Genomic DNA, 24,226 nt, shown 5'->3' with positions numbered 1-24,226 from the left:
AGGGGAGAGAAATGTGCTGATCCAGTTACACTGTTGCATCGCCCTAGATAGGGCTCTTGCATGCATCAGGGACTGAGGATGTCTTAGAGTCAAAGGACAAAAGTCCAGGGAGCCTCTTTAAACTCCAACTCTACTTTGCTGTGACACTTGTATAGTTCCATGCTACTTGCTGATGTAATCAGTTGGGGCTTCTCTTTGAGGGCAGGGGGGATGGCACAGCTTTTTTATTTATTAATTTTATTTTTAAAGATGCTGGCATTTTTTGGTAATTTTACCTCAAAGATCAACTTGGATTCAGGACTGATTTTTTTGTTTAAATTTTTTTTTTAACCCAGTTTCCATCTGCTGACTTGAGGTTGCACAGTCTTTTCAGATTCCAATCCTTTGTGCTGACCAGTAGATCGCATGGCCTGCTTCCCTAGCTGGTATTGCTGGAGGTATTGCCTAAATTAGCTGTTCCAGAACATTACCTAGATTGGGCTGTCAGTAGGCTGAATTCCAGTTATGTTTAGTAAATGGGACAGGAAGGATGCAGCTCAATGCATGAGATAAGACTTGGGTGGAAAGCAGTAAGACTGTTTCTGCCAGAAGCACTGAGGTACTTCAAGACTTTGAATTTTAAAAAGTGTTTTAACTACTTTTTAAACTTCTTTTTCCCTCAGCATTTTGTCTGGGGCGTTAAAAATACAAACACACTATTAGCCAGTGTTAAATATAACTCAAAATAGGGGAGATGCTGCCTGTAGCAGAGAGGAATGTTCAACAAGCTTCTTCCCTACCCTTGCTGTGGATAATTTTTTCTTTTTTTTTGAGGTTTTGCCAGCATCTTTTATCAATACAATCTACAAAGCTGCTTGTTTTGTTCCGGTCCGTTCAGCTCTTGATTTTAGCAGCTGTCATTCTTGCTGCTCCTCTTGGCCTACATGATTGAACTCGGTGCTTGGGATGGTAACCCTGTTCTTCTCTCTGCCCCACTGTTAAGGAAGAGTATAAGAATCCTCCCTGGACTGGGTTTCTCCAGCCCCCTGGGAGGGGAGGCCCCATAGTGAGGGGAGAGGAATCTGTGTTGAAACAAGGCTAACTTGTGACTGTTCAACAAATCCCCTTCTGCATTTGCAGAGGCAGACATAGGTTAGTGATAGCTACTCATAATCATGTCCTCAAACCAGGGTGGTTAAAGTGTGGCTTACATTTCCACCAGTCACCCCAAAGCCACCTTGTTAGAAGGGGAAGCCTATGGACCCTACAGCTCCAGTATGCAGTGCTCCACCTTGCCCAGCTGTTTGGATCCTCCAAGACTGGAGTACTGCCTGCTGGGATATGTAGTATTTGCAGGCATTACCTACATACTAAAAGGAGGGGGGGTGCACCCTGGGTTCCTGGCAAGCTGCCACTGAAGCCCTGAGTTGGGCAAAGCATAGACACCCTCTGTCTCAGATATTCTGGGCAATAAGGAACACTACAGCTTATCTTTCTGCATCAGATGTAATATACAAGATACGCACACTAGAAATGCTGAAACAATCTGTTAACTAGGCTCTGGATTTGTTGATGCTCAGCTGTTTAAATAAAGCTACATTGAAAGCTAGGAAAACTTAGTTTGTTTATAGAAATGCTTCTAAGAAGGGTATAAAGTCTGCCTCCCTTAGTTCATTCATCATGAAAAGTCAAACAATCCAAAGTGATAACACAATCAACTCTTGTTTGCATGTTTTCCCAGCAATGACTCTTTCCAAAGAAAAAGGTGCTGTAAAAACTCTTCTGGATGACAGGTTCACATTTCTAACAGGATTAGTGTGTGTTGAAATTACAACAGAGATGGGGCTATTGGTGAAAGGAAGAGTTTTAGCTATTTCAAAATGCACTATATCAGAGATCAAACTGGGATTTAGAAGTGTGATGCTGATAATTTGCAGAGTGGGATTTACCAATCATGCTAGGGTTTTGTATTAACGCGGAGGGCAGCGAACCTGCTGTGGGGACATGAGACTGCTTACTCAGAAAATTGATCTGTTTCAAGATACAGTACAAATGCTGCTTTGAACTAACTCTCCATGGTCAGAGTAAGGACCTTTCAGATGGGGGAGGGAGTCTGTCTTTCCTACTCTGTCAGATGAAATCTGGTGTTTTGCAATTCTTCTTTACTGAGCCCTGAACCAGTTCTGGGACTGTATGATTAGGACCCATCTACCCTACAGCAGTCAGGGTACCTGGTTACAAAACAACTTACTAGTTGTAGCTTACACAGACCTAACTGGTCCTTGGACTATGCAGAGTTATAACATTGCTTATGGAAAGTGAGCTAAGGTTCTGCACCTGGCTCGCCTGATTCTTCTGGTTGTAGTGAAGGTGGGCTCTTAGTTATATAAAACTGCATTTAATTTAGGTCCTGAAGTGTTTGTATAAATAGTCATACTGAACTCCAGAAAGTATGCTGTAAAGTGTCTAGAAATCTGCATAGTAATATGCAGGCCTCCTGAACTGCTGTATAGCTCATCCTTAGGACAAACCACCATCCTGCTAAAGAGGGGAGACTTCCTCTTTTTAGAGTTTTATTTTCTACTGTTTGAAAAATAAGTATCTGCCTATGTTTGATCCAGCTCCACAAAGCAAATGTAAGACCAGTATTGATCATGCATGGAAACATGAGCTGCTTGCTGCTCTTTAAATATTTCAACCAGGACTGTTACAAGAGGTCTAGATAGCTCCCCCCATGGGACAAAATCAGAATGAATAAAGAGTTTTTGAAAACTTGTCATAATGGAAACCAAGGTTATACTGAAATGCCTCACCATGAATTGAACTGGCTGAGATGCACTTTTCCTCTTCCTTCAAGCAGATGTTGGACCTACACTAGCAGATCTCAGAGGCACGAGGTGGAGAAAGCTTGAGAATTTTAAGTATAGGGTTAAAACCTGAGCTGCTGTGCACCCACGGTTGGCCCATAGGACAAGTTCTCATTTCCAGTACAGTTCCCTGGTCACTCAACCCTTGAGTGACATAGCTAACACACACTTTCCCAATTATAGGCATGTCAATCAATGCTCCATTCTTTTTTTTTTTTTTTTTTAAAGTGGGTTGTCAGGTAGAAGCTGAGTTGGGCTGAGACTGACCTGTGTACTATCCTAGGAAACCTGTTCAGGTTAAACAGACCAGTGAGGGTCTGGTTGGTGTCTCTTCTTCCTGGCAGTCTTCTCAAAGGATTCTAATAGTAATAACCAGGATCATCTGTGTTAGCTGCTAAACTAAAAACAGAACTTGAATTAAAGCCAAATGTCTCCTAACAGCACTACTGAGTTGAACTATTTATCCCAGGTACACTTGTGCCACAATAGGAACGACAGTTCTAAGCTTTTTGGTAAACTGAATTCTAGCTGTTTTGGTAAGTGGCCTGATGTTTAAGTTTCAACTAATTAATTTGAACCAACCAAGGTACCAGAAGCTGAATCTGTTAAATGTGTTAAATCTTGCTGTGCTTTGAAACAATGCACTGGAATGTCAGTTGTGGGTTTTTGTTTTGTTTTTTCTTCTGCTGAACTTACCTATTGGTCCACTGTTAACCCACAGGTGGAACTAAGTTACTGTGCCACTCTAAACTGTTTCATGGGTGTTGCAGGTATTCTTCATTATTTTTATTTCTACTTTGTATTAACTACTTTGTCACTCCCCTAGAGCATCCTACCTCAGAACCTTTTTCTCCACCACTTGTTCTGTGCTCACTTTCATGTCTTAATTTTAACAAAACTAAACTCTTGATGTTTATCAGCATGGATATCATTTTAAGGTCACTTTCAGTCTCTGAACCACACTTTAGGTCCTCAGTTTTTGTTCTAAGAGATGAGAGTAGGAAACTGGAAGACATATTCATGTTTTGCAGCAGATGAGGTATGGGGAAAATGGGCGCCAAAATCTTATTGGATTGAACAGTTGTGAGGTATTAAGCCGTTTCCATTTCATGCAATTTATTATTTAAGCCTTTTCCATTTCAGCCACTTCCTTTTGTGAAAGGGACTTGCGTGAATAAATATTTTTAAACCTCATTTAGTCTCTGATTTCCATTCTCTTCCAGCTCTTCTGAGGTAGGATGGATCTTTTGAATAAGTGGGGTGCCTGCTTTAGAGATGCAGTAGGGTGATTACTCTAGTGATGAGTTTACTCATACTAGTGTCATTCATGTGGCCAGCTGTTCCTGTTGGCTCTGTCCTTATCCAGCAATGATCTTTAAAATGTTGGTATGATTTCTATTCTCTTCACCGAAGAACAAAATGGTCATATGTCTTAAATTGTAACATCACCTGTGTTGAGATGTTACTCAGCATTTGCAAGAGGTTGAAAACTTCAAGTACTAACATAGGTTTTAATCTTATTTAGCAGTACTGTTCTGAAACCTTTGGCTACACACTGGATGCTGCAATCTTTCTGGCAACCATCCAGTTTTAAAAAAAAAAAAAGCTAGATCTGATCAAAGAAAATGGGTTCTGTCTATCCCATCTGCATGGAGTTGAGCACCAATCTGGCAAGTAATATCAGGGGGAAGTGCACATTCTCTCCCCACTTTCTCCTGCGGTAGCTGGAGACTAATATGTATTGCTTTGAAACACTTCTGAAATCTGACCCATTAACTTACTGTTTAAAAATAGCAGGTAGCTATGTATAGCCCTAGCTGAAAGTGCGGTCTAGCAAGTCAAAATGGAGTAAAGCTGCCTGGCAAGAAAAGCTGAATGTAGAATTTCTAGAAATCCCACATTCTCCCCTGTTCTGCTCTTTCAGGAAGTCCTGTGAACAAATGGGGAGCTGTGCTAATTGCAAACTAGTGTGGGCTGTGTGAAAAGAACTGACAGGGCCTCACATTAAGAGTGTCTGTACAGCTGATATGTCCCCTTCCTCAGGGCATAACTCATGGCTTAAACACTTCACATGGCTTATAAAAATACTCTCACAGTTGTGGCTTGGTGTCCCCCCACACCCTGGTATGACACTTCAGAATCGTGAAACTGAGTTAAGCCTTGTATGTTGGATTATGTTTAGGCGGGTAACAGCACCTCAAGTGCTGAAAGCTGCTATGCTTTCTCTGAAAGACTTGTAAGACGGGACACTTTAACAAAATAAAAATTTTAACTTTTTATTTCCATTTTCCCTTTATTTTTGTTCCTCTAAAGTACTTTGGCTAATATAGCATTTAATGTCCCAAGATATGGCTCCTTGGGGAAAGATGTTCATGACTCCTGCTATTGTTTAGGAGTGATTGTTCCCTACTTCCCCCTGCAGTAGATGAGCCCTTGTGGGTTGGGGGACTCAGTCCAGGAAGAGGGAAAAAAATCTAAGAGCAGACTTCATAGATTCTAGGACTGGAAGGGACCTCAAGAGGTCATCGAGTCCAGTCCCCTGCCCGCATGGCAGGACCAAATACTGTCTAGACCATCCCTGATAGACATTTATCTAACCTACTCTTAAATATCTCCAGAGATGGAGATTCCACAACCTCCCTAGGCAATTTATTCCAGTGTTTAACCACCCTGACAGTTAGGAACTTTTTCCTAATGTCCAACCTAGACCTCCCTTGCTGCAGTTTAAACCCATTGCTTCTTGTTCTATCCTTAGAGGCTAAGGTGAACAAGTTTTCTCCCTCCTCCTTATGACACCCTTTTAAATACCTGAAAACTGCTATCATGTCCCCTCTCAGTCTTCTCTTTTCCAAACTAAACAAACCCAATTCTTTCAGCCTTCCTTCATAGGTCATGTTCTCAAGACCTTTAATCATTCTTGTTGCTCTTCTCTGGACCCTTTCCAATTTCTCCACATCTTTTTTGAAATGCGGTGCCCAGAACTGGACACAATACTCCAGCTAAGGCCTAACCAGAGCAGAGTAGAGCGGAAGAATGACTTCTCGTGTCTTGCTCACAACACACCTGTTAATATATCCCAGAATCATGTTTGCTTTTTTTGCAACAGCATCACACTGTTGACTCATATTTAGCTTGTGGTCCACTATAACCCCTAGATCCCTTTCTGCCGTACTCCTTCCTAGACAGTCTCTTCCCATTCTGTATGCATGAAACTGATTTTTTCTTCCTAAGTGGAGCACTTTGCATTTGTCTTTGTTAAACTATGACTATACAATGAATGGTTGGAGTGGGATGACTACGCAGTCCTTTACATACTTTCCCTTTGTTTCTAAATGATAGACTGAAAGGAATATAAATAGCTGGATCACTGATAGTGCAGTGAATGTAGAATGGGTGAGTGCAATCTATTAGTGGCATCCTATAGCGCTGACTTGGATTTTTTAGGGAGAGGATTTCTAAAAGAACTTTGTTCTTTTCCCATTGATTTCATTCCCTATCCCTTTCAGCAGAAAGGTCTGCAGAACAAACAAAAAAACTTCTGCCAGTCACCATCAAAATATTGCTCCCAGCCAATTAACTGTATACCTCAGCATGCATCATATCTACCTGCCTAAACTGATACACACACAGGTGCTGGAACTGGGGGTGTTGCTGCACTCCCTGGCTTGAAGTGGTTTCCATTATATACAGGGTTTACAGTTTGGTTCAATGGCTCTCAGCATACCCTGTATAAAAATTGTTCCAGCACTATTGGATACAATCTTCCACTCTTTCTGATGGCTTCAAAAGCAATAGACTTCACTTTAACAGCTGAACATATTTTGGAGTACATTACAGCTAGACAATAAATTCACCCCATATCTTTCTGAGAGTTAAAGTGGGTACTGGGTGTGTGTAATAAATATCCCCTTCTGTTAGGTTTGTAAAAGTAATGGGTTTTGCCCTGTTGCATTTTTACAAGCAAGGGAAATTGTTGACTAGCATGCTACTGGCTCCATTTCAGGGGCGGATGTACATAGTTTGAGAAACGTGTTGGAATGAAAACTCGTCTTATTCAGCAGCATGGCTGTTTTTAACCAAATGCTTTTAGTAGCAGAACTGAGCTGAGAAAGGGGAGAACAAAGATGGGCTCTTTGTCATATAAAGCTCAATGGGGCTTAAGCACCCCTTTGGCAGGGATTATCTTTATTCACTAGCTCTCTACAACTCTGAATGATTGAGGGGGGGGAAAGGAATAAAACAAAACATGCCAGGTAAGAAAACAACTTCTGCTAGCAGGAGTGTAGGAGGGTTGCACTGAAGTGAGGTGGGGAGTTCTAGGGAAACCTGGAGTAATATTTTCACTGCAAAAAAAGCATTTTGTTTTTACCTCCAGATAACCATCTCATTGTAAAAACCCTAGTGAAGGCAAAGCCACAGGCAGGTTTTAATCTTACTGTAGCTAGTCAAGGTCAACCCAATACCCGCACCAGCTGAGGTATACATCAGCTAGCTATGAGGAGGTAAAAATGACTTGTGCCTTGTCTCCACTACGATTTTACATTAAGACAGTTATCTCAGTATAAAATCACCTTTGTTGCAGTGAAGACCGCATGGGCTGTGCGACTACTGAAGCTTTCAAATATACCTATCCAAATGGTTACACTTGTTTAAAAACAAAACAAAATTCGAACTCAATTCTTTGTAACTTTGCACATTTCCAGACCCCTATTACCACCTCCCCCCCCCTATTGTTCTGACCATTATCCCCTCTCCCCATAACTTTTTCATGATCACATCCAGGTTCTATGCTCCTGCCTCCTTGGGTTGCTAGTGACCCCAATTGTATGCAAGGTCTTGGAACAAATTTTGAAAGAGGAAGTAGTTAAGGACATAGGGGTGAATAGTAATTGAGATAAATTATAACATGGTTTTACAAAAGGTAGATTGTGCTACACCAACGTGATATCTTTCTTTGAGACTGTAACCGATTTTCTAGACAAAGAAATGCAGTAGCTCTAATCTACCTGGATTTCAGTAAGGCTTTTGATACAGTTCCACAGGGGAAATTAAAGTTAAATTGGAGAAGATGGGGATTAATACAAGAATTAAAAGGTGGGTAAGGAACTGGTTAAAGCAATGGGCCATACTGAAAGGTGAATCGTCAGGCTCGAGGGTGGTTACTAGTGGAGTTCCTCAGAGAAAGGCCTTGGGACCAATCTCATTTAACATTTTCATTAATGACCTTGGCACAAAGTGGGAGTGTGCTAATAAAAATTGTGGATGAGACAAAGTTGGGAGGAATTGCCAATGTGGAGGAGGGCTGGAATATGATACAAGAAGATCTGGATGACCTTGAAAACTGGAGTAATAGAAATGGGATGAAATTTAATAGTGCAAGGTCATGCACTTAGGGACTAACAACAAGAATTTTTGCTATAAGTTGGACACATGTCATTTAGAAGTGACAGAGGAGGAGAAAGAGCTGGATGGACTGGCCAACCACAGGATGACCATGAGCCATCACTGTGATGTGGCCATGGAAAAGGCTAATAATAAAATCCTAGGATTCATCAGGTGAGGTATTTCCAGTAGAGGTAGGAAAGTGTTATTACCATTCTAAAAGGTCCTGGTGAGATCTCATACAGAATACTATGTGCAGTTCTGGTCTCTCATGTTTAAGAAAGATGAATTCAAACTGGAACAGGCGGCAGAGGAGGGTAAGTAGGGTGAGCAGAGGAATGGAGGACCTACCTTACCAGAGGAGACAGATGGAGCTTGGCTTAGTTAGCCTAACCAAATAAAGGTTGAGGGGAGATATTACTCTCTATAAATACATCAGAGGGATAAACACCAGGGAGGAAGAGGAGTTCTTTAAGTGCCAATGTTGGCACAAAAACAAATGGATATAAACTGGCCATCAACAAGTTTAGGCTTGAAATTAGACATAGGTTTCAAACTATCAGAGGAGTGAAGTTCTGGAATAGCCTTCCAAGGGGAGCAGTGGGGGGCAAAAAACCTAACTGGCTTCAAGACTGAGGTTGATAAGTTTATGGAAGGGATGGTATGATGACACTGCCTACAATGGCATGTGGCCCATCTGCGAATGCTAGTAGCAAATATCTCCAACAGCCAGAGATCGGATGCTAGATGGGGAGGGCTCTGAGTTACTACAGTGAATTCTTTCCCATGTGTCAGGCTGGTGGGTCTCGCTGACCTGCTCCAGGTCTGACTGATCTCCATATTTGGGGTTGGGAAGGAATTTTCCCAGGTCAAATGGACAGAGACCCTGGTTTTTTTGGTTTTGCATTGTGGGGCATAGGTCACTTGCTGGTTTGAACTGGAGTAAATGGTGGATTTTCTGTTCCTTGAAGTCTTTAAATCATGATTTGAGGACTTCAGTAACTCATCCAGAGGTTAGCGGTCTATTACAGGAGTGGGTGGGTGAGGGTCTGTGGCCTGTGATGTGCAGAAAGTCAGACTAGATGATCAGGATGGTCTCTTTTGACCTTAAAGTCTAGTAGCCTATTTCTGTGGCTTTCAATCTGCTTACCCCAAGACTCCTGGCAGTCCAAACAAAAGCAATGTCTGCCAGAGCTCTGAGCAGCTTAGCAAGCTCCCCTCAGCCAGTTTAATCGGCTTTCCTCCCAGTGGTATCAAGAGGAATTATTATTGTTACATTGGAGAGGAAATTAGTATAATCACTCCAGTCAAAAAGGCATTTGAAATGTTCATGCCTGACCTACTGCTGGATGGTTCATACTCCAGGAGTCACTGGGCCTCCCCCAGCTGTAGAAATGGGATCATCCCTCCCTCCCAGGGGTGCTGTGAGCCTTAATTAAAGTGCTTTAAAAGCCTCAGATGGAGGGGGACGATATTAGTGCAAAGTGTTATTTCTTTTCCTGGGTGTGGGAGGATAGCGAGAGGAAATGGTGCAAGGTTCTGCAATTGGATCCAAGGGAGCAACTGGATCCGATTGCCCCAGGTCATGAGGCTAGGGGTCTGCCCACACACATCAACTGCAGGATTGGGGGCTTAATGAGGCCAGCCAGCTTCCATCAGCCACTGCCTTGAGCGTTAGACTGCTGGGAGAGGAAACTGTCCCCTTAATCACTGTAAAATCCACATTTATGGTTAATTCTCTGGGATAGATCTGCTGTTAGTAACTTTTAAGCACATGAGGCTCCCAGAGAGATTTAAGGAATGCAGAATGTGTCTTCCCTCCGCCCCAAACTCTGCTTCTGGTGTTCCCTTTGCCCTCACATCTGCTAAAAGAATGAAAGGGACACTGACAACTTGAAAAGAGCAAAAAAACTCAAAACACTAATTTCTACCTGTAACCCTTTTTGTTTCTCCCCTAGTTAAAGTTAACAACTAAACTTAACTGAAAGGAGTCAGCAAATAAGACAACCTTCTTTTTCAGATTATGTACTTTGTGCATGGGTACAGGCAGCTTCCCCCTAGCTGAAGAGTCCTTTATAAACATCAAAAGGGAAGAAAATAAAAACTAACCCCTCGCCCCCCGCATTCTTTTTACAAGGAATTTTAAAAAGGCATATTCCTTAAAGGCCTCCTCTATCAGAAAGTACTTCCCTTCTAAATTAGTTTTAAAAAATTCATATTGATGGTGTCCCTTTAAGACAGTCTTTTATGAACAGGGAAAAAAAAAAAAAAAAGGACATTTGAAGGCAAAGGCCCATCTTCATATAAGCTTTTCACACTTCCTCATTTTCTAGTTCACTCTTCCCTGTATTTTGTCCTTTATTATATGGTGCTGCAAGCGGCGCTTCGAGAGGGGTGAGTTACAGGTTCTTTCAGTGAAAGTCTTGAATGTTTTCTAGAAGAGTCAAATGTATTTTTCTCTAGAGAAAAAGCTTAAGATCTCCTCTTCTGCACCCCAAGGACACCCATTACATAGTGAAGGATGCACTGATGGTGAGTGCCCATGCTGGGTGTCTCATATCTCTCAGAAGTAGTTAATTTTTCTCTCACACTTTGTTTCAGCCTCTGTGGCCTGCCTAAAATGACTACTCCTATACAGCTGGCACTGAAGGGCTGTGCATCAAGCAACTAAAACTGCCAAAGAGCAGCTGTGAATGAAGATTTCCACTCATTTAAATCCACTATCCAGCTGTTCAGTGGACTTTAGTTCTCTTCATCCCATTCCCCATCAATGTCTGTTGCACCTAGAACTGAATCTGCATTTGTCACCTCCCAACCGCTGTAGTTTCTGTTTGAATCATTAAAGCTCTGTGGCTCTCCCTGGAGCTAAGAGTTGAATTGAGTTTTTCATTATGCTTATGCTGGTTTTTTTCCCCATTAAAAGACAAACTTTTGTTTACGCCTTATTTCTGAGCTGCACAAAAGCCCAGATCCACACAAGTATTTAGGCTCCTAATTTCCCTTGAGTTCAATGAGACAAGATGGGTGAAGTAATATCTTGTAGTAGGCCAACTTCTGTTGGTGAAAGAGACGTGAAAGGCCATGTCTACACTACCACTTATGTTGGCAAAACTTATGTCGTTTTAACACCCCTCTGAGCGACATAAGTTTCGGCAGCATAAGTGGTAGTGTGCACAGCACTGCCTATGTCGGCATATAGCTAGCGCCTCTCGATGGGGGGGCAGAGACGGCTACACAAGAGATCTTACAGTGGCACAGTTGCATCGGTACAGCTGTGCCGCTGTAAGGTCTCTAGTATAGACATAGCCTTTCTCAGAGCTCTTCTTCAGGCCTGAAGAAGCTTGTCTCTTTCACCAACAGAAGTTGGTCCAATAAAATATATGACTTCACTCACCCTGTCTCTCATATCCTGGGACCAACACGGCTATGTCACCTCAGCAAATACTGATTTCAATTAAAGTTAGGAGCATATCTGGGCAAAGAACTGAATCTAAACAAGAGAGGGGGGAAGAAGGGAGGGAAATCCCTCATTGTTTGGATAGCAATCTGGTTCCCAAGTATTCTTTATCACAGAGGTGGTCAAACTACGGCAGCCGCGGGACCCTCCTGCCCAGCCCCTGAGCTCCTGGCTCGGGAGGCTAGCCCCCAGCCTCTCCTCTGCTGTTCCCCCTCCCCCGCAGCCTCAGCTCACTACGCCACCGGCGCAATGCTCTGGACAGCGAGGCTGCAAGCTCTTGCCGGGCAGCGCAGCTGCAGAGCCATGGCCTGACCGGGTGCTCTGTGCTGCGCGGTGGAGTGGATGGCTCCAGCTGGGCGGCGCGGCTGCCTGTCCTGGTGCTCTGGGCGGCGCAGCTGTAGCACTGCCAGCCACCGGTGCTCCAGGCAGCACGGTAACGGGGCAGGGAGGGTTGGATAGAGGGCAGGGGAGTTCGGGGTGGTGGTCAGGGGTCGGGGCGGTTAGAGGGCAGGGAACAGGGGGGTTGAATGGGTGCAGAGGTCCCGGGGGGGCAGTTAGGAAGGAGAGGAGGGGTTGGATGGGGCGGCGGGGGCGATCAGGGGACAGGGAGGGGTGGATGGGGCAAGGGTCCCAGGGGGGCTGTCAAGGGACAGGGAACGGGGGGGTTGGATGGGGCAGGAGTCCCAGGGGGAGGGCCGTTAGGGGGCGAGAAGCAGGGGGGGTTGCGGGGGGGCCACGCCTGGCTGTTTGGGGAGGCGCACAGCCTCCCCTAACCGGCCCTCCATACAATTTTGGAAACCCCATGTGGCCCTCAGGCCAAAAAGTTTGCCCGCCCCTGCTTTATCACGTGGTGTTGAAAGGATCACATGGAGAGGGGGAGTTAGCTGTGCAGGGCTCTGGAGGAATTACAGTGTACTGACATAATCACTTATCAGAGGGGTAGCCGTGTTAGTCTGGATCTGACATAATCACTGTGAGTCTGAATCTGCAATGGCATTTGTAACTGAAGAACAGATCCAACAGGTAAGGGAGGAGAGCAAGGAACTACTGCATCTAGCGAGCTGTGTGTGTGAGATACAGGCTGATAGTGCCGTACTTGTGAGAAGGGAACAGATCTCACTAACCCACATTCCTGTCCAGTTTAACCAGCACTTGTGTTTAGCAAAGATTTGCTTTGGGAACATGTTATAGTCTACTCCATTTTGTATACTGTATTATCTGAACACTTTATTAGGACTATAAGTGGCTCCAGAAACGTGGTTTGTCCTACAGAGTTCCTATCTGAAGAGTTCTTTTCTTCTCTCTCACCCTTCTCTCTCTCTCTCTCTCTCTCTCTCTCTCTCAATTATCAGCCTTATTCCTGAAGTTGAACTCTGCCTATCAGAGGATAACCTGCTGTTTTTTTTCTTTATAAAGGGGCAATGGTTCAAGTCTGCAATGTCCAGAGAACTAATTTAATTTCATAAGGGACTGATCAATCACCCCTGAGAAATCAGCACACATTCTCAGTTAAATTTAGAACAAGTACTTTTTCCAACCTCTCAGTAATTTTGTTGTAATCCTGAAACAGAACAAAACTGCGTTGTTAATTTTGGTAAAGTCTGTGTTTAGCAGTTACTTAATTTCCTCCTTTGGGGAAGAGAATTTTAAGCCATGAGGACAGTAACAAATGCATATTTCATTTGGTTCCTAGAGCCTGCTGCATGTAGGAGCTGTAATCACTTTCTCTCTGACCACAGCCTGTGAATCTCTTACTGAATTATTTTTTTTTCCAGTAGAAATCTCTCTTTTAAAAAAAGTGAGAATACAAACATTACTCATTAAGGAAATTATTAAAATGAATCCATAAAAAACTTGTATAATGGGAAAGGCTGGTTTGTGTGGGATTGGAGGGTCAGGCAATAATGCCGATTATTAGATGCACATTAAAAGAGGTCCATGATACGAAGTACAGTGTATGAAAAATGCACCTTGCTCTACTGCATCTCTACTAGCAGAGAGGATCTCCAAGGATGTAAGTCTGATCTAGCATCTGGATGCAGAGCCCAAGAAAAGGTGCATTACACCAAACTGAAGAAGACTGACAGCCAGGAATATTGAATATAACTGCTGTCTCTTAAGTGTACCATAGAATGCCAGCCGCTCTGCCCCCATCTGAACTCTAGTGCTCTCTTCTAGTTCCATGAAGATGGTTTCCTTGTTTTGGAAGAGTTTTTCACCACAGAAGAATGTGATGCCATGAGGGAGCAAATGCACAAGATTATAGCCAAGATGGATGTGCCACCCGACTGCCGTACAGAGTTCTCTACCAACGACGAGGAACAGCTCCAGGCACAGGTACAGATAGGTGCTTCAGATAGAGGCGAGAAGGGGCAATCTAAATCTCAAATTACTCCTGAGGTGGCTAGCAAAGGGCTAGTTTGTAACACTAGGCAGTTCAGGGAAAAGGGTTTTGTTCTTGCAAGGAGGCATGTCTGAGCAGGAGGCTGAGAGCTAGGTACTGCTGAACTGCAATCTTGCCTCTGATGAGCACCCTCTCTGCTGCCTTGGGTAACATTTTGTTGGTGGTCTCAGGAAAGGCCAAGAGAGGAATGGGTCACAGAGGCTGAACGTGAAGAGTCCCTGCAGAAAAGGGCTGAATGTGTGAAAGCCTCTATTGTTACTACCTATACTATACTGGTTCCATGGATAAAGAATATCTCAGTCTTCAGGACTGTCAAATCAACACTTCCCACAAACCAAAACCCTTCTGTTCACCCTATATTGGGTGTCTGCAAAGGGCAAGCTGGAACCCAAGAAGTTTAGCACAGTGAAAAGCCTCTCTGTGAACTACTGATGTCTTTATTCTACTTTATTCTTCCTGCTCTCTTGATGGGGAGAAGATGCAGGAAAGTACTAGCTCCTTGCTGGAAGTGTTCACCAAGATATACTCTCTAGGATATTACCATTGCTGGGTCTCTCTTGTCTCTGACAGGGCAGTGCGGATTATTTTCTAACCAGTGGAGACAAGATCAGATTCTTCTTTGAGAAAGGAGTTTTTGATGAAAAAGGTAAAAGTTATGTACCATCGGCTGTAATGGGCTTGGGATGGATGGGAAGAAATGTAAGCAATCTGCTAGTGAGCCAGGAACTTTCTTAAAGGGACAAGGTGGCTGAATGACTATTTGGGAGAGAGGGGAGTTCTAGGCGCTTTTGTTTACTCTTTGTTTTGTTGCATCCTCTTTAATTCAGCACTTTGTTTCTTAGGTGACTTTCTTGTTTCAAAGGAGAAATCTATAAACAAGATTGGCCACGGTATGTCTGAGCTGTGATGCTTTTGGAGAGAAAATATGGGGTGTATTTTCCAGAACTAAGCAATCCTTTAGACTTGGCTATGGTGAATAATGCCAGCACATTACAAAGAAACTGCTCTCCTGAGTTAATGTTTTAGCTAAACACGGACTCTGCCCATTGTATTAAAACAAGACACGTAGATTTAAATTCTCTTGCCTTGACTACAGCCTCCTCCTCTCTGTTCTATTGCTTTTGCCATGTCCCAGTCAACTGAACATTATTGCAAAAATCCTCCTCTCCTCCCATTGTGGCCACACGAATCCCTTCTTTGCAACCTTGCTCTGTCTCTTTCCCTCACCAGCATCAGGTTCAAGTTCCTCAGATTTAACTCTAAGCCTTTGCTCAGCTTCACCTGCTCACGTATCAGTTTGCTTCTTCCTGTGCCCCCTTTGAATCCTTCCACTCTCGTATTTGTGCTTCCTTCTGTGTTACCCCATGCTAGGAAACCTCCCTGTCCTTTGCCAAAAGGCCTCTCATTTCCCATTTAAATCTCTTTTCAAAAGCCACTTGTTCCACAAGGTCTTTATAGTTTTTAAAAAGAATCATTGATCTATAATGGCTGAAGTTCAAACTTCTGTCTCTGTTATGCAACGGATTGTTTGAGCTGTATTGTTTGTGTCCAATCTAGGTTGTTAAGATCCTTAGGACAGACTATCTTCTCTGTTCTGAGCACACTGCTAGCGCTTAACAAGCTGGGATTCTTCACTGTGACATTGCCAGCAGCTTCTCATTCTTACAGGTTTCCAATGTGTCCTATTTCCCCTCTTCCAGCTGCTAAAGAACTAGCTGTATCCCTTTTGTTTTCAAACAATACCTAGAGAAAACATAACAGGGTTCAGCATTTTTATCTCACAAACGCAGGAACCTTGCCTAGATCTTTCTCCATTAAAACTTGAAAATCCAGTATCTGATCTCACACTCCTGCAGTCTCTATAGGGAAAACAATGTCCCTAAAAAAAACAACTCCTCTTCCCACCCTCTCTTTGTCCTCTGCTGTACTGCAAGTGCTCCTTCAAGAGGAAACGGAAAACACAGATAGCATCCTCCTCACTCAGGCCTAACTGCAATTCCAAGAGAAGGATTCATTTTGACCTATTCTTCTGCAATTTATCCACTTATTTTCTGTCTAGCCACTTTCTTGCTCTGTAGCAGTCTCTGCTGGGTTGAGTAAACTGACTGAACAGCAAATTCTATCCTCTTTAAGAGTGATCCTGAATCCAAAGCATTTGCTTCCAAGTTAAAAACTCTAGGGCAAGTTAAGGCATTCAAAGAGCATTGAATTTGTGCTCCCAGTTCTTAATTTTACATATGATAAAAATGTGATGCCCCATGTTTCATCTCTACAGACTTTTCTCATCATGCTGTATTCAAATTCTAAGAACTGTAGTACTCTGAAGGACACGTTCAGATAATTGACTGAGCTTGTGAGGCCCAATGCTCACCTTGATGGCATTTCTGTCCTTCTGTAATGTGACAACTTTTGAATGCAACAACTGATCAATTCCAAAGTTTCCAGGAACATTCTAGGCTTTCACTGCCAGAACCCTACTGATTTGGAGGACAATCAGAAAACTGAAAGGGGGAAAATGCATACATGGAGCCCCTGCCATGTCTTTAGCATAATTACAACTTCAAGCACTTCTGGTATTGTCTATAGATCAAACAATGGATTGTTGGCACCCACTAATGCCTTCTGCCATAACAAGTCTGTTTCATCTGTCACTGTGCCCATTCTCCCTATAGTTCAACATGTTGGCAACCTGACAGACTTCTCTCCCAGACAAATAATAATGTGTGGAGGGAAAGGGAGCAAGAACACAGTGCCTGGCATGGAAGGAATAATGGGGGATCCTGGTATAGTGGGCTCACAGAACCCCTGCTGGAGGGAAAATTGGGGGATCCTCGTATGAAAGGAAGGGGAGGTAGAGGGCTCACAGCCCCTGCCATGGGTGGGAGGAGTGGGGGGCATACAACCCCTCGTGTGGGAGATTGGGGGACCCTGGTGTGGAGGGGAAGGTGGGAATTAGAGCGCACAGAACCACTGGCATGGTGTAAGTGGGAATGGGGTTGCAAAAATAACTGATGGCATGCAGGGAGAATGGAGGACGCTGGTATGGGAGGAGGAGGGAAATGGAGGCCACTCAGAAACCCTGGCAGGAGAGAGATTGGAGGGGTGTTGCAGGGAGGGCCTGAAATAGAAGGGGACGGGAGAGCATCACACAAGGAGCTTGCAGGTGGAATGGAGAGATGCCTGGAGCATGCACTGAGTTCAGCCTATAGAAGCAACAAATTGTGCAACCCCTTATTAGTATTTATCTATCTTAGGGTTGTGTATAATGCTCCCCATTGTAATATCTAAGCTCTTAGTATCTGGAGCTCTGTATAATCTATTTGGTTTTCCTTCAGAACATACCCCAGAAATCTCTTCCAAGCTATTTTTTGGTCATAGACCATTATTTTCATATAGCCGCAGTTTGTCGTAAAGGAGACTGATTATATCTTTGTCCTCTAAAGAAATTCGTTATATGATTTGCAAATGTCAACAGCACTTGTGTGATCTCCATCTGATGAAACATTTTGCCTAATTTACAATCCATACAAAAAGCTTGAAACAAAAGGAATTTGTCTAACCCAGACCTTTTAGCAAAAGGAACAGGGCAGACATGATAATGGGCACTATGCACACTAAACTGATTCCTGAGAGGGATGCAGTTTGAGCCTGACAGACTGCAGTCTTCCCCTTCAGAATGTAATACCCATCATTGTGTTTCCTCAGAGTTTAAAGGGTCCCTTCTGGAAAGGAGTTCTAGAATTTTCACTAAGTAACAACTTCTTTCCCTCAGCTTTGCATGCTTACGATCCCATCTTCAAGAAAATCACTCACTCCTCCAAAGTTCAGGTGAGCAGTAGCTTAAGTCACTTGAAAGAACTCAACTATGTGATCGTTTAGTTTCAAAACTGTATGCTCAGAAGGATGAGCCCTCTCCTCATGAAAGGATTTATAAAAATTCTCAGCAAGCATTTGCTAAATTCTGACCAGAGAACTGAAGTGTTATAACTTTGGGATGTTCCACAGGAGTTGGGAAGAAAACTGGGCCTTGAGAAACCAGTGGTTGTCCAGAGTATGTATATCTTTAAGGTACAGTAACTCCAATCTCCTATTTACTCGTGAAAGAAGCCATTTTCATATTTTCCAGTTTAACATTCTCCTCTTCTTTCTATTTTTCCTCTTCCAGCAACCTGGCATTGGTGGTGAAGGTAAAATTCATACTACGTCTGTACTAGGCTGCAGATATTATGTACCGATACCAAGGTTTGGAGGAAGGGAATTCAAGTAACAAACTGGTCACTCAGTGAGATTTTTCAAAGCTGCCTAAAGGTTTGGATGCCCTGTTCCCGTTAGAAATTACTGGGAATGGGGTGTGAAAATCTCACCCAGGGTTCCTTTCTGTTTCTGTATGGGCAGGCAAAGGGCTAACTTATATCCACACTAGGTTGAAAGGTGACCCAATCCCATGTGTTATGATTGCAGCGGGGGCCGACTCTCGCTACATGCTTGAGATTCCCAAAGTAGTAAGATGTCAGGGAGATGGGAAAGGACAAGTGATTGGGGGGATTTCCTAACTGTATGTCAAGTTTCCTTGTCTTTCAAGGATTGCTGTAAACCAAAAGTAATTCTCACATGCCTCAAATGTGACTTGGAATAAGTTATCCTTGCTGTACTCCCCCTAGAATAAATGGGACATGAGCTGAGAATTTATTGGGAAGGGGACAGTATCAGTCTCTCCCCACACACTATCAATAGATATACTCACCAGCCCCCACCTCTACAGAGGTGAGATTCTCCAGGTGATGGTGTTTGTCTGTCTGTCTGTCTGTCTGTGGAGGCTGGTGGTGGTAGCATGCACGCAGCCAGTGAACTTCTGCAGCGCTGTCAGGAGCATGCATACTCACTGTTGTCACTTCTAGGAGCATTCATACTGCAGTCAAAAGAGGGCAGAGAAAGGAAAGGCAGGAAAGCCCCATAAACCTTCCATTACTCTTAATTCAACAGTCTTTAAAATGTAAGGTAACCAGGTGTCTGTTGGTTTCAGTGAGACCACACCAGGACGCCTCATTTCTGTACACAGAGCCGCTGGGCAAGGTTCTGGGCCTCTGGATAGCTCTGGAGAACACCACCCAGGAGAACGGCTGTCTATGGTTCATCCCTGGCTCTCACACCAGTAAGATTCATATTATTCTCCCATACACTGAAATGCACCCTCGTCTCCTGGTTACGGGTGGAAAGTAGCACAGATTGTACTGTGTTCTCTGAATCATACAGTGGTTACATGGCCGCATCCAGCTAGTGGAGACACCATCATGCTTTAGGGAACCTTTGTTTAAAGCAACATCATTCCCTTTGTACTTTTAGGGGCCAAATTCATAATCCCACTTTTAGCAGCCTGGCTCAAATGACTCATTTCCTTTGCTGCTGGTCACTAGACCAAGGATCTGTGATTTTAATCCAAAAACATTCCTGGAAATCAAAACTTGACATTATTTCTGACTCTGACACCAAATGCCCAAGTTTAATGCTGTACTATACCCATACAATCTGCTTAAAGTACAGAGATAGTGGTACCCACAATCTTATTGAATTTTTACTTTTTAAATCCAGACCTTGCAATATTAGGATCCACTGTTGGTGTTCCTGAAATCCTTTCAATTTAGTATTACTGAGTAACTTCCTTCAGCAAGTATCTGACCCTTCCTTGTTCAACAAGATTTGAGCCCTTCACAACTACTCTTTGATCCTTCCAAAGAGTGTATTCTTTGCAGTGCTACAGACCCTTACTTCATTCCAGAGCTTCCTACAGCAGCTTTGAAAATGCTTCTCCACCCTGACCTGGGCTGGAAGGAGCAGTTTCTCCAGGTTCCCTCAGGTTAGGGATAAGCACAGTGAAACCACTTTGCTCATTTTTGTTTCTTTAATAAAACTCTGATGCTGCACTATATTATTTATATTGACACCCCCATCACCCATCGCCCAACTTTAAACACAGATCCCTTCAGGATATATACCCATTAACCTTTTCTGTTGTCCTGGGTCAAGACTAAGAATATTGCTACCCCAGCTTGCTCTGTGTAAGGGGAGGAAGAATAAAAACCTTGCACTTACCCCCCCCCCAACATTAGTCTAAAATTCAGCAAACATGGAAAACAAGAATGAACTGGATAGCGTCCAAGAGATCAGAGAGCGACCAGTGGACTATGGCAACACATAGATCAGGCCAAATCAAAATAAAATGTGTGTATCCTCTTTTTCTCGACAGATGGAAGTTGCCATGGGCCTCTAACTATTGGTGCACATTTTACACTTAGTATATTTTGTATATGTCTAGCATGGGAACTAATTAGCTCCAGGGGAACTGTTTATCCATTTCATCTCAAACTTTCATGTGCCTTAAAACAGGTACGATCCTCAGGTCTCTCTTAAAAATAAATTAATAAAAAAAAAAAAAAAATCAAGCAAAAGACATTCTTCCCCGAGAAATCATAAAGCTTTGCACTTTGTTGTAATCACAATTTGTGCCTAAACTCAGCATATGGCTCTGTAGCTGCAGTTAAACATCTGTACTGTTACAGAAAGGAGAACAGTGCCAAAGATGTGTTTTGCGTGAGTGGAGGACTCTGCTCAGAAAGCACTGCATGTTTTTGCAGATAAGGGTAGCACTTGTTAATGTGCCAGGGCACAGATGAGAAAGCAGACAAAAGGCAGTGTGAGTTTCTGTACCACCAGGTAAACCTTAATCTTTTCCCAACGAAAAGAGAAAATGAGCAAGGAAAGGATTTTCATTAATGAAACGATGGAGGGCATAGATAATGTAATGAGGGGTTTAAGTTTTCCAGTCAGTGCAGAGGCTATGATTGGCATATGTAGAGATTATTAAACACAAAATAATATTATGCTGAGCTTTGTTAAAGTAATAAGCAACTATTATAATTGATGCAAGATTGTTATACTAATTAGGTGCAGGTGCCCAAGAATCTTGGACAGTAGGTGCAAAATGCATAGGAAAGGAAAAGTAGGGTTCATCATGAAATAAAGACATTTAAAGAGTTTCCTGTGCATGAGAAACAGGGTATAAATATAAGGAGAAGTGAGTTAATGCTTTGGAACAGAGTGAAGATGTCCTTTCTGCAAAATATTATTTCCAGACTGGTAAAGTATTAACTCTTTCCTTTTTGTATTGTGCTGATTAATCTTTGATTATTAAACTTGATCAAGCTTTTGTTATTTGATGGATTAAATAGTCTAAAATTAAATCTTAACACGGGTTTATTTACTGCCCGGTTAAATGATTTATTAATTTAAAAAAAAAAAGTTTTGTCTACTGTGGGATTGCAGATGGCATCACACGTAGAATGGTCCGAGCCCCGCCAGGAACCATACCATGCACACAGTTCATCGGCTCTGAGCGAACTTATCAAGATAGCCAGTTTATTCCTGTGCCCATCCGCAAAGGTAAAGATTCATCTGTAGAACCAGTGAAAATGCAAGAGAGATAGACACAGTGACACATGTTCAGTTTAAACCACAGGTCCAGAGGGAATGCAATGATGTATTGCCAATGCAGGCCTGATGCCCCAGCTGCTGCCAAAGGGTTATGTGAAGAGTCCACAATGAAAGAAATGGATCTTGTAGAACCAAAGCAACAGTATGATATGTTCCTGGAGTTTTTCCAAACAAATTCTTACCATAGGAATCAATGGGCTGTATTTCCCAAGTCTGACTTTTGTCTCGTTATCATGACAAACCTTTCAAAGACAGCACCAGCTCCTCTTGTATGGCACAGAGGAAGGAGATGTTCAAAAGGAAAGACAGATGTGTGTTTATTTCAAACAGGTGGCCTCATTCTTATCCATGGAGAAGTTGTCCATAAGAGTGAGTTGAACAGCTCAGAGTGGTCCCGCCATGTGTACACTTTCCATCTGATGGAGACCAAAGACACCAGCTGGAGCAAAGAGAACTGGTATACAGAGATCATTCAGTAGCAAAAAAAAAAAAAAAAAAAAACCTGCTGGAAACTGGAGGCTTTTTAAAGCTGTAACCATTTAAGAAGCTTTTTTTCACCCAGCAACCCCAGCTCTTATCACCCCATTTTTGTGTTACACCTACAGGGTGATACACACAACTAGGTTCCCTCTACATGGCTCAGAACTGTGCTAGCTCCAGCTCTGAACACCAGTGTCAACAGTAGTTTCCCAGGACAATTTCCCTGGCCTGTGAAGCAAAGGATTGTTTTTCTGCTAGCCATATTATAACAGCGCTGTAAGGTCCTCCAGCAAAGGTGCAGCAGAGAGCCGTACAACCATTCATTAAGCTCATAGATTTCTCTCTCCTGGAGGGATGTTAATTCCCTACTGCCACAGAACAGGATCAGCTTGATTCCTGCCACATATAGAGACTGTCTCTTTGTGCAAGTCTTCCCTCAGTAATAGAGTTGCAGAATGACAGGCAAGGATCTCCTGGAGGCCAGCATGGGAGAACAATCCCTTTTAAGAAAGTACCATAAACAATGAAGAATAGGATCCTCCCAGCCTAAACTGAAGCTTTCATAATGATTATACTGATGAAAGCATAAAATGCATACATCTGACAGAGGTTAAATGACTTACTCAGGGTCATACATGGTATCTGTAGCACAGTTGGGAATAGAATAGGTTCTGGTCCTATGTTTTGATCACAAAACCCATTCTCCTTACAGAAGTATGCAACCTATGTCTGAAGCACCCTCTGGGTACAGAGTTAGATTAGAAGAAAGTAATTAAATACACTGGGGAAAGAGGTAAAATGCACTGGGGAAAGAGTAAAAGGTATGAATGCAGGTGGAAAACCAAGATGTGAATCTCTGCTTAGGGACGTTAAGAGTTTTGTAGTTTCCTCTTGTAGCAAGAGATTGGACATACTGGATTGGATCTGAGGAAGTTCCTGTTAAAGGCTTCCCATCAGAACTGTTCATTTCTGCATCAGTGGTATCTAAGCCAGAACTGATTCTGTGTCAGGTAGACCTGGGGCTGATTCTGGAATTCAGTTTTTACTTAAGTGTTTTCTCTTCTCTTTTCAGGCTTCAGCCAACTCCTGAACTGCCTTTTCCTCCTCTCTACACCTAAAGCTAACATTAGCCATTGGAGTCAAATGGTTGATCAGTGAGTAGACTCCATTCATCTTTCTAAGCCACCTGCTGCGGTTCTCTTCAGATACAACTTCACCCCCTGCTCTCATCTCCCACTATTCGTGTGTCCTCTGCCCAGGAGTAGCTTCAGCTGGTGTGCATGACAGAAGAATCTTCATCCACACCCGTCCAGCGCTGGCCTTACTCAGAGCATCTGTGTTACGTGTACTCTACTCATAGTGAGAACAGTCACCTAAAGACTCCTTTTGATGGGGAAATCTCTTTAGTCATATGAACTGACTATTAAGAGGCCACTGTACCTCAATTGCGGGACCCGCTGAGAGGCACCTCCTTTTCAGGATACTCAAAATCTCAGTATTTTCCCCTTGTACAACCCAAGCCAGGAAAATTTCTATTATGTTTATTCCATCTCTGTTGTATTACCCTCAGGTGTACAGAGTCTTTTGGAGGTTATGTAGAGGGGTTTGTTGTACCACAAAAAAGTTAAAACCTACCCTGCTGAAACAGCAATAGAGTAAAAGAAAAGTCTAGAATGGGCAGACCAAAGCAGGGAGCCTAAATTTCTTATTTCTCCTTTTAAAATGCTAAGTAAGAGTTACTGGGGAGTGGTATGTGAGGAGATAAGACAATCCCTAGACTTGTAAACCTTTACTGCATACATTTGATAGGAGAACTGAGTAACTTTTGATGCCTATTGAAGTTAATGAGAGGTGGGAATATCAAGAATAAAAATAATACAAACATAATTTCTCTGTTGTCTGAAGATGACAGTCTCTGAAACCTCCAAAAAGTGTTAGACTACAACACATAAGGGTAAAGACATACAGTGATTATGCTTTTAACTCCCAGCATGCAGAACGGATGCTAGCAAAGAGCACATAACTTCACCCTTCTAGGAAGTATCATTGATGTAATGCAGCCCACATATCTGAATATTCTAAATAACCTCATTTAAATAAAGTAACAAAGTCCATTTTATGTTCCTACGTACCCTTCTATTACTATCATTGAATAGTCAAACTTTAACT

General features: G+C 42.9%; 1 protein-coding gene across 2 annotated transcripts; it reads left to right on the top strand.

The window, feature by feature from the left end:
- The first annotated feature begins 12,608 nt into the window (after positions 1-12,608).
- Positions 12,609-23,191, top strand: PHYHD1 (phytanoyl-CoA dioxygenase domain containing 1). 2 transcript variants are annotated; one of them, XM_065418872.1, is made up of 11 exons: positions 12,609-12,708; positions 13,864-14,022; positions 14,660-14,735; positions 14,932-14,979; positions 17,862-17,917; positions 18,095-18,157; positions 18,255-18,276; positions 19,113-19,241; positions 21,410-21,526; positions 21,908-22,034; positions 23,130-23,191. In XM_065418872.1, the coding sequence occupies exons 1-11, from the start codon at positions 12,676-12,678 to the stop codon at positions 23,173-23,175; spliced, it is 876 nt and encodes a 291-aa protein (XP_065274944.1). In that variant the 5' UTR covers positions 12,609-12,675; the 3' UTR covers positions 23,176-23,191. The 2 variants fall into 2 exon arrangements, with proteins under 2 accessions (XP_065274944.1, XP_065274945.1); XM_065418873.1 differs by lacking the exon at positions 18,095-18,157.
- Positions 23,192-24,226: the final 1,035 nt, after the last annotated feature.

Source organism: Emys orbicularis, chromosome 18 (assembly GCF_028017835.1).
Source record: "Emys orbicularis isolate rEmyOrb1 chromosome 18, rEmyOrb1.hap1, whole genome shotgun sequence".
In the NCBI taxonomy this organism is placed as follows: domain Eukaryota; kingdom Metazoa; phylum Chordata; order Testudines; family Emydidae; genus Emys; species Emys orbicularis.
Note: the sequence above shows the minus strand (reverse complement) of the source record. Positions and strands in the feature narration are given on the sequence as shown.

Coding starts and splice junctions, on each gene's coding strand:
- PHYHD1 (XM_065418872.1), top strand. CDS start 12,676: ATGGCATTTGTAACTGAAGAACAGATCCAACAG. Junction 12,709..13,863: donor CTGAAGAACAGATCCAACAG/GTAAGGGAGGAG, acceptor GCTCTCTTCTAG/TTCCATGAAGATGGTTTCCT. Junction 14,736..14,931: donor AGGAGTTTTTGATGAAAAAG/GTAAAAGTTATG, acceptor TTTGTTTCTTAG/GTGACTTTCTTGTTTCAAAG.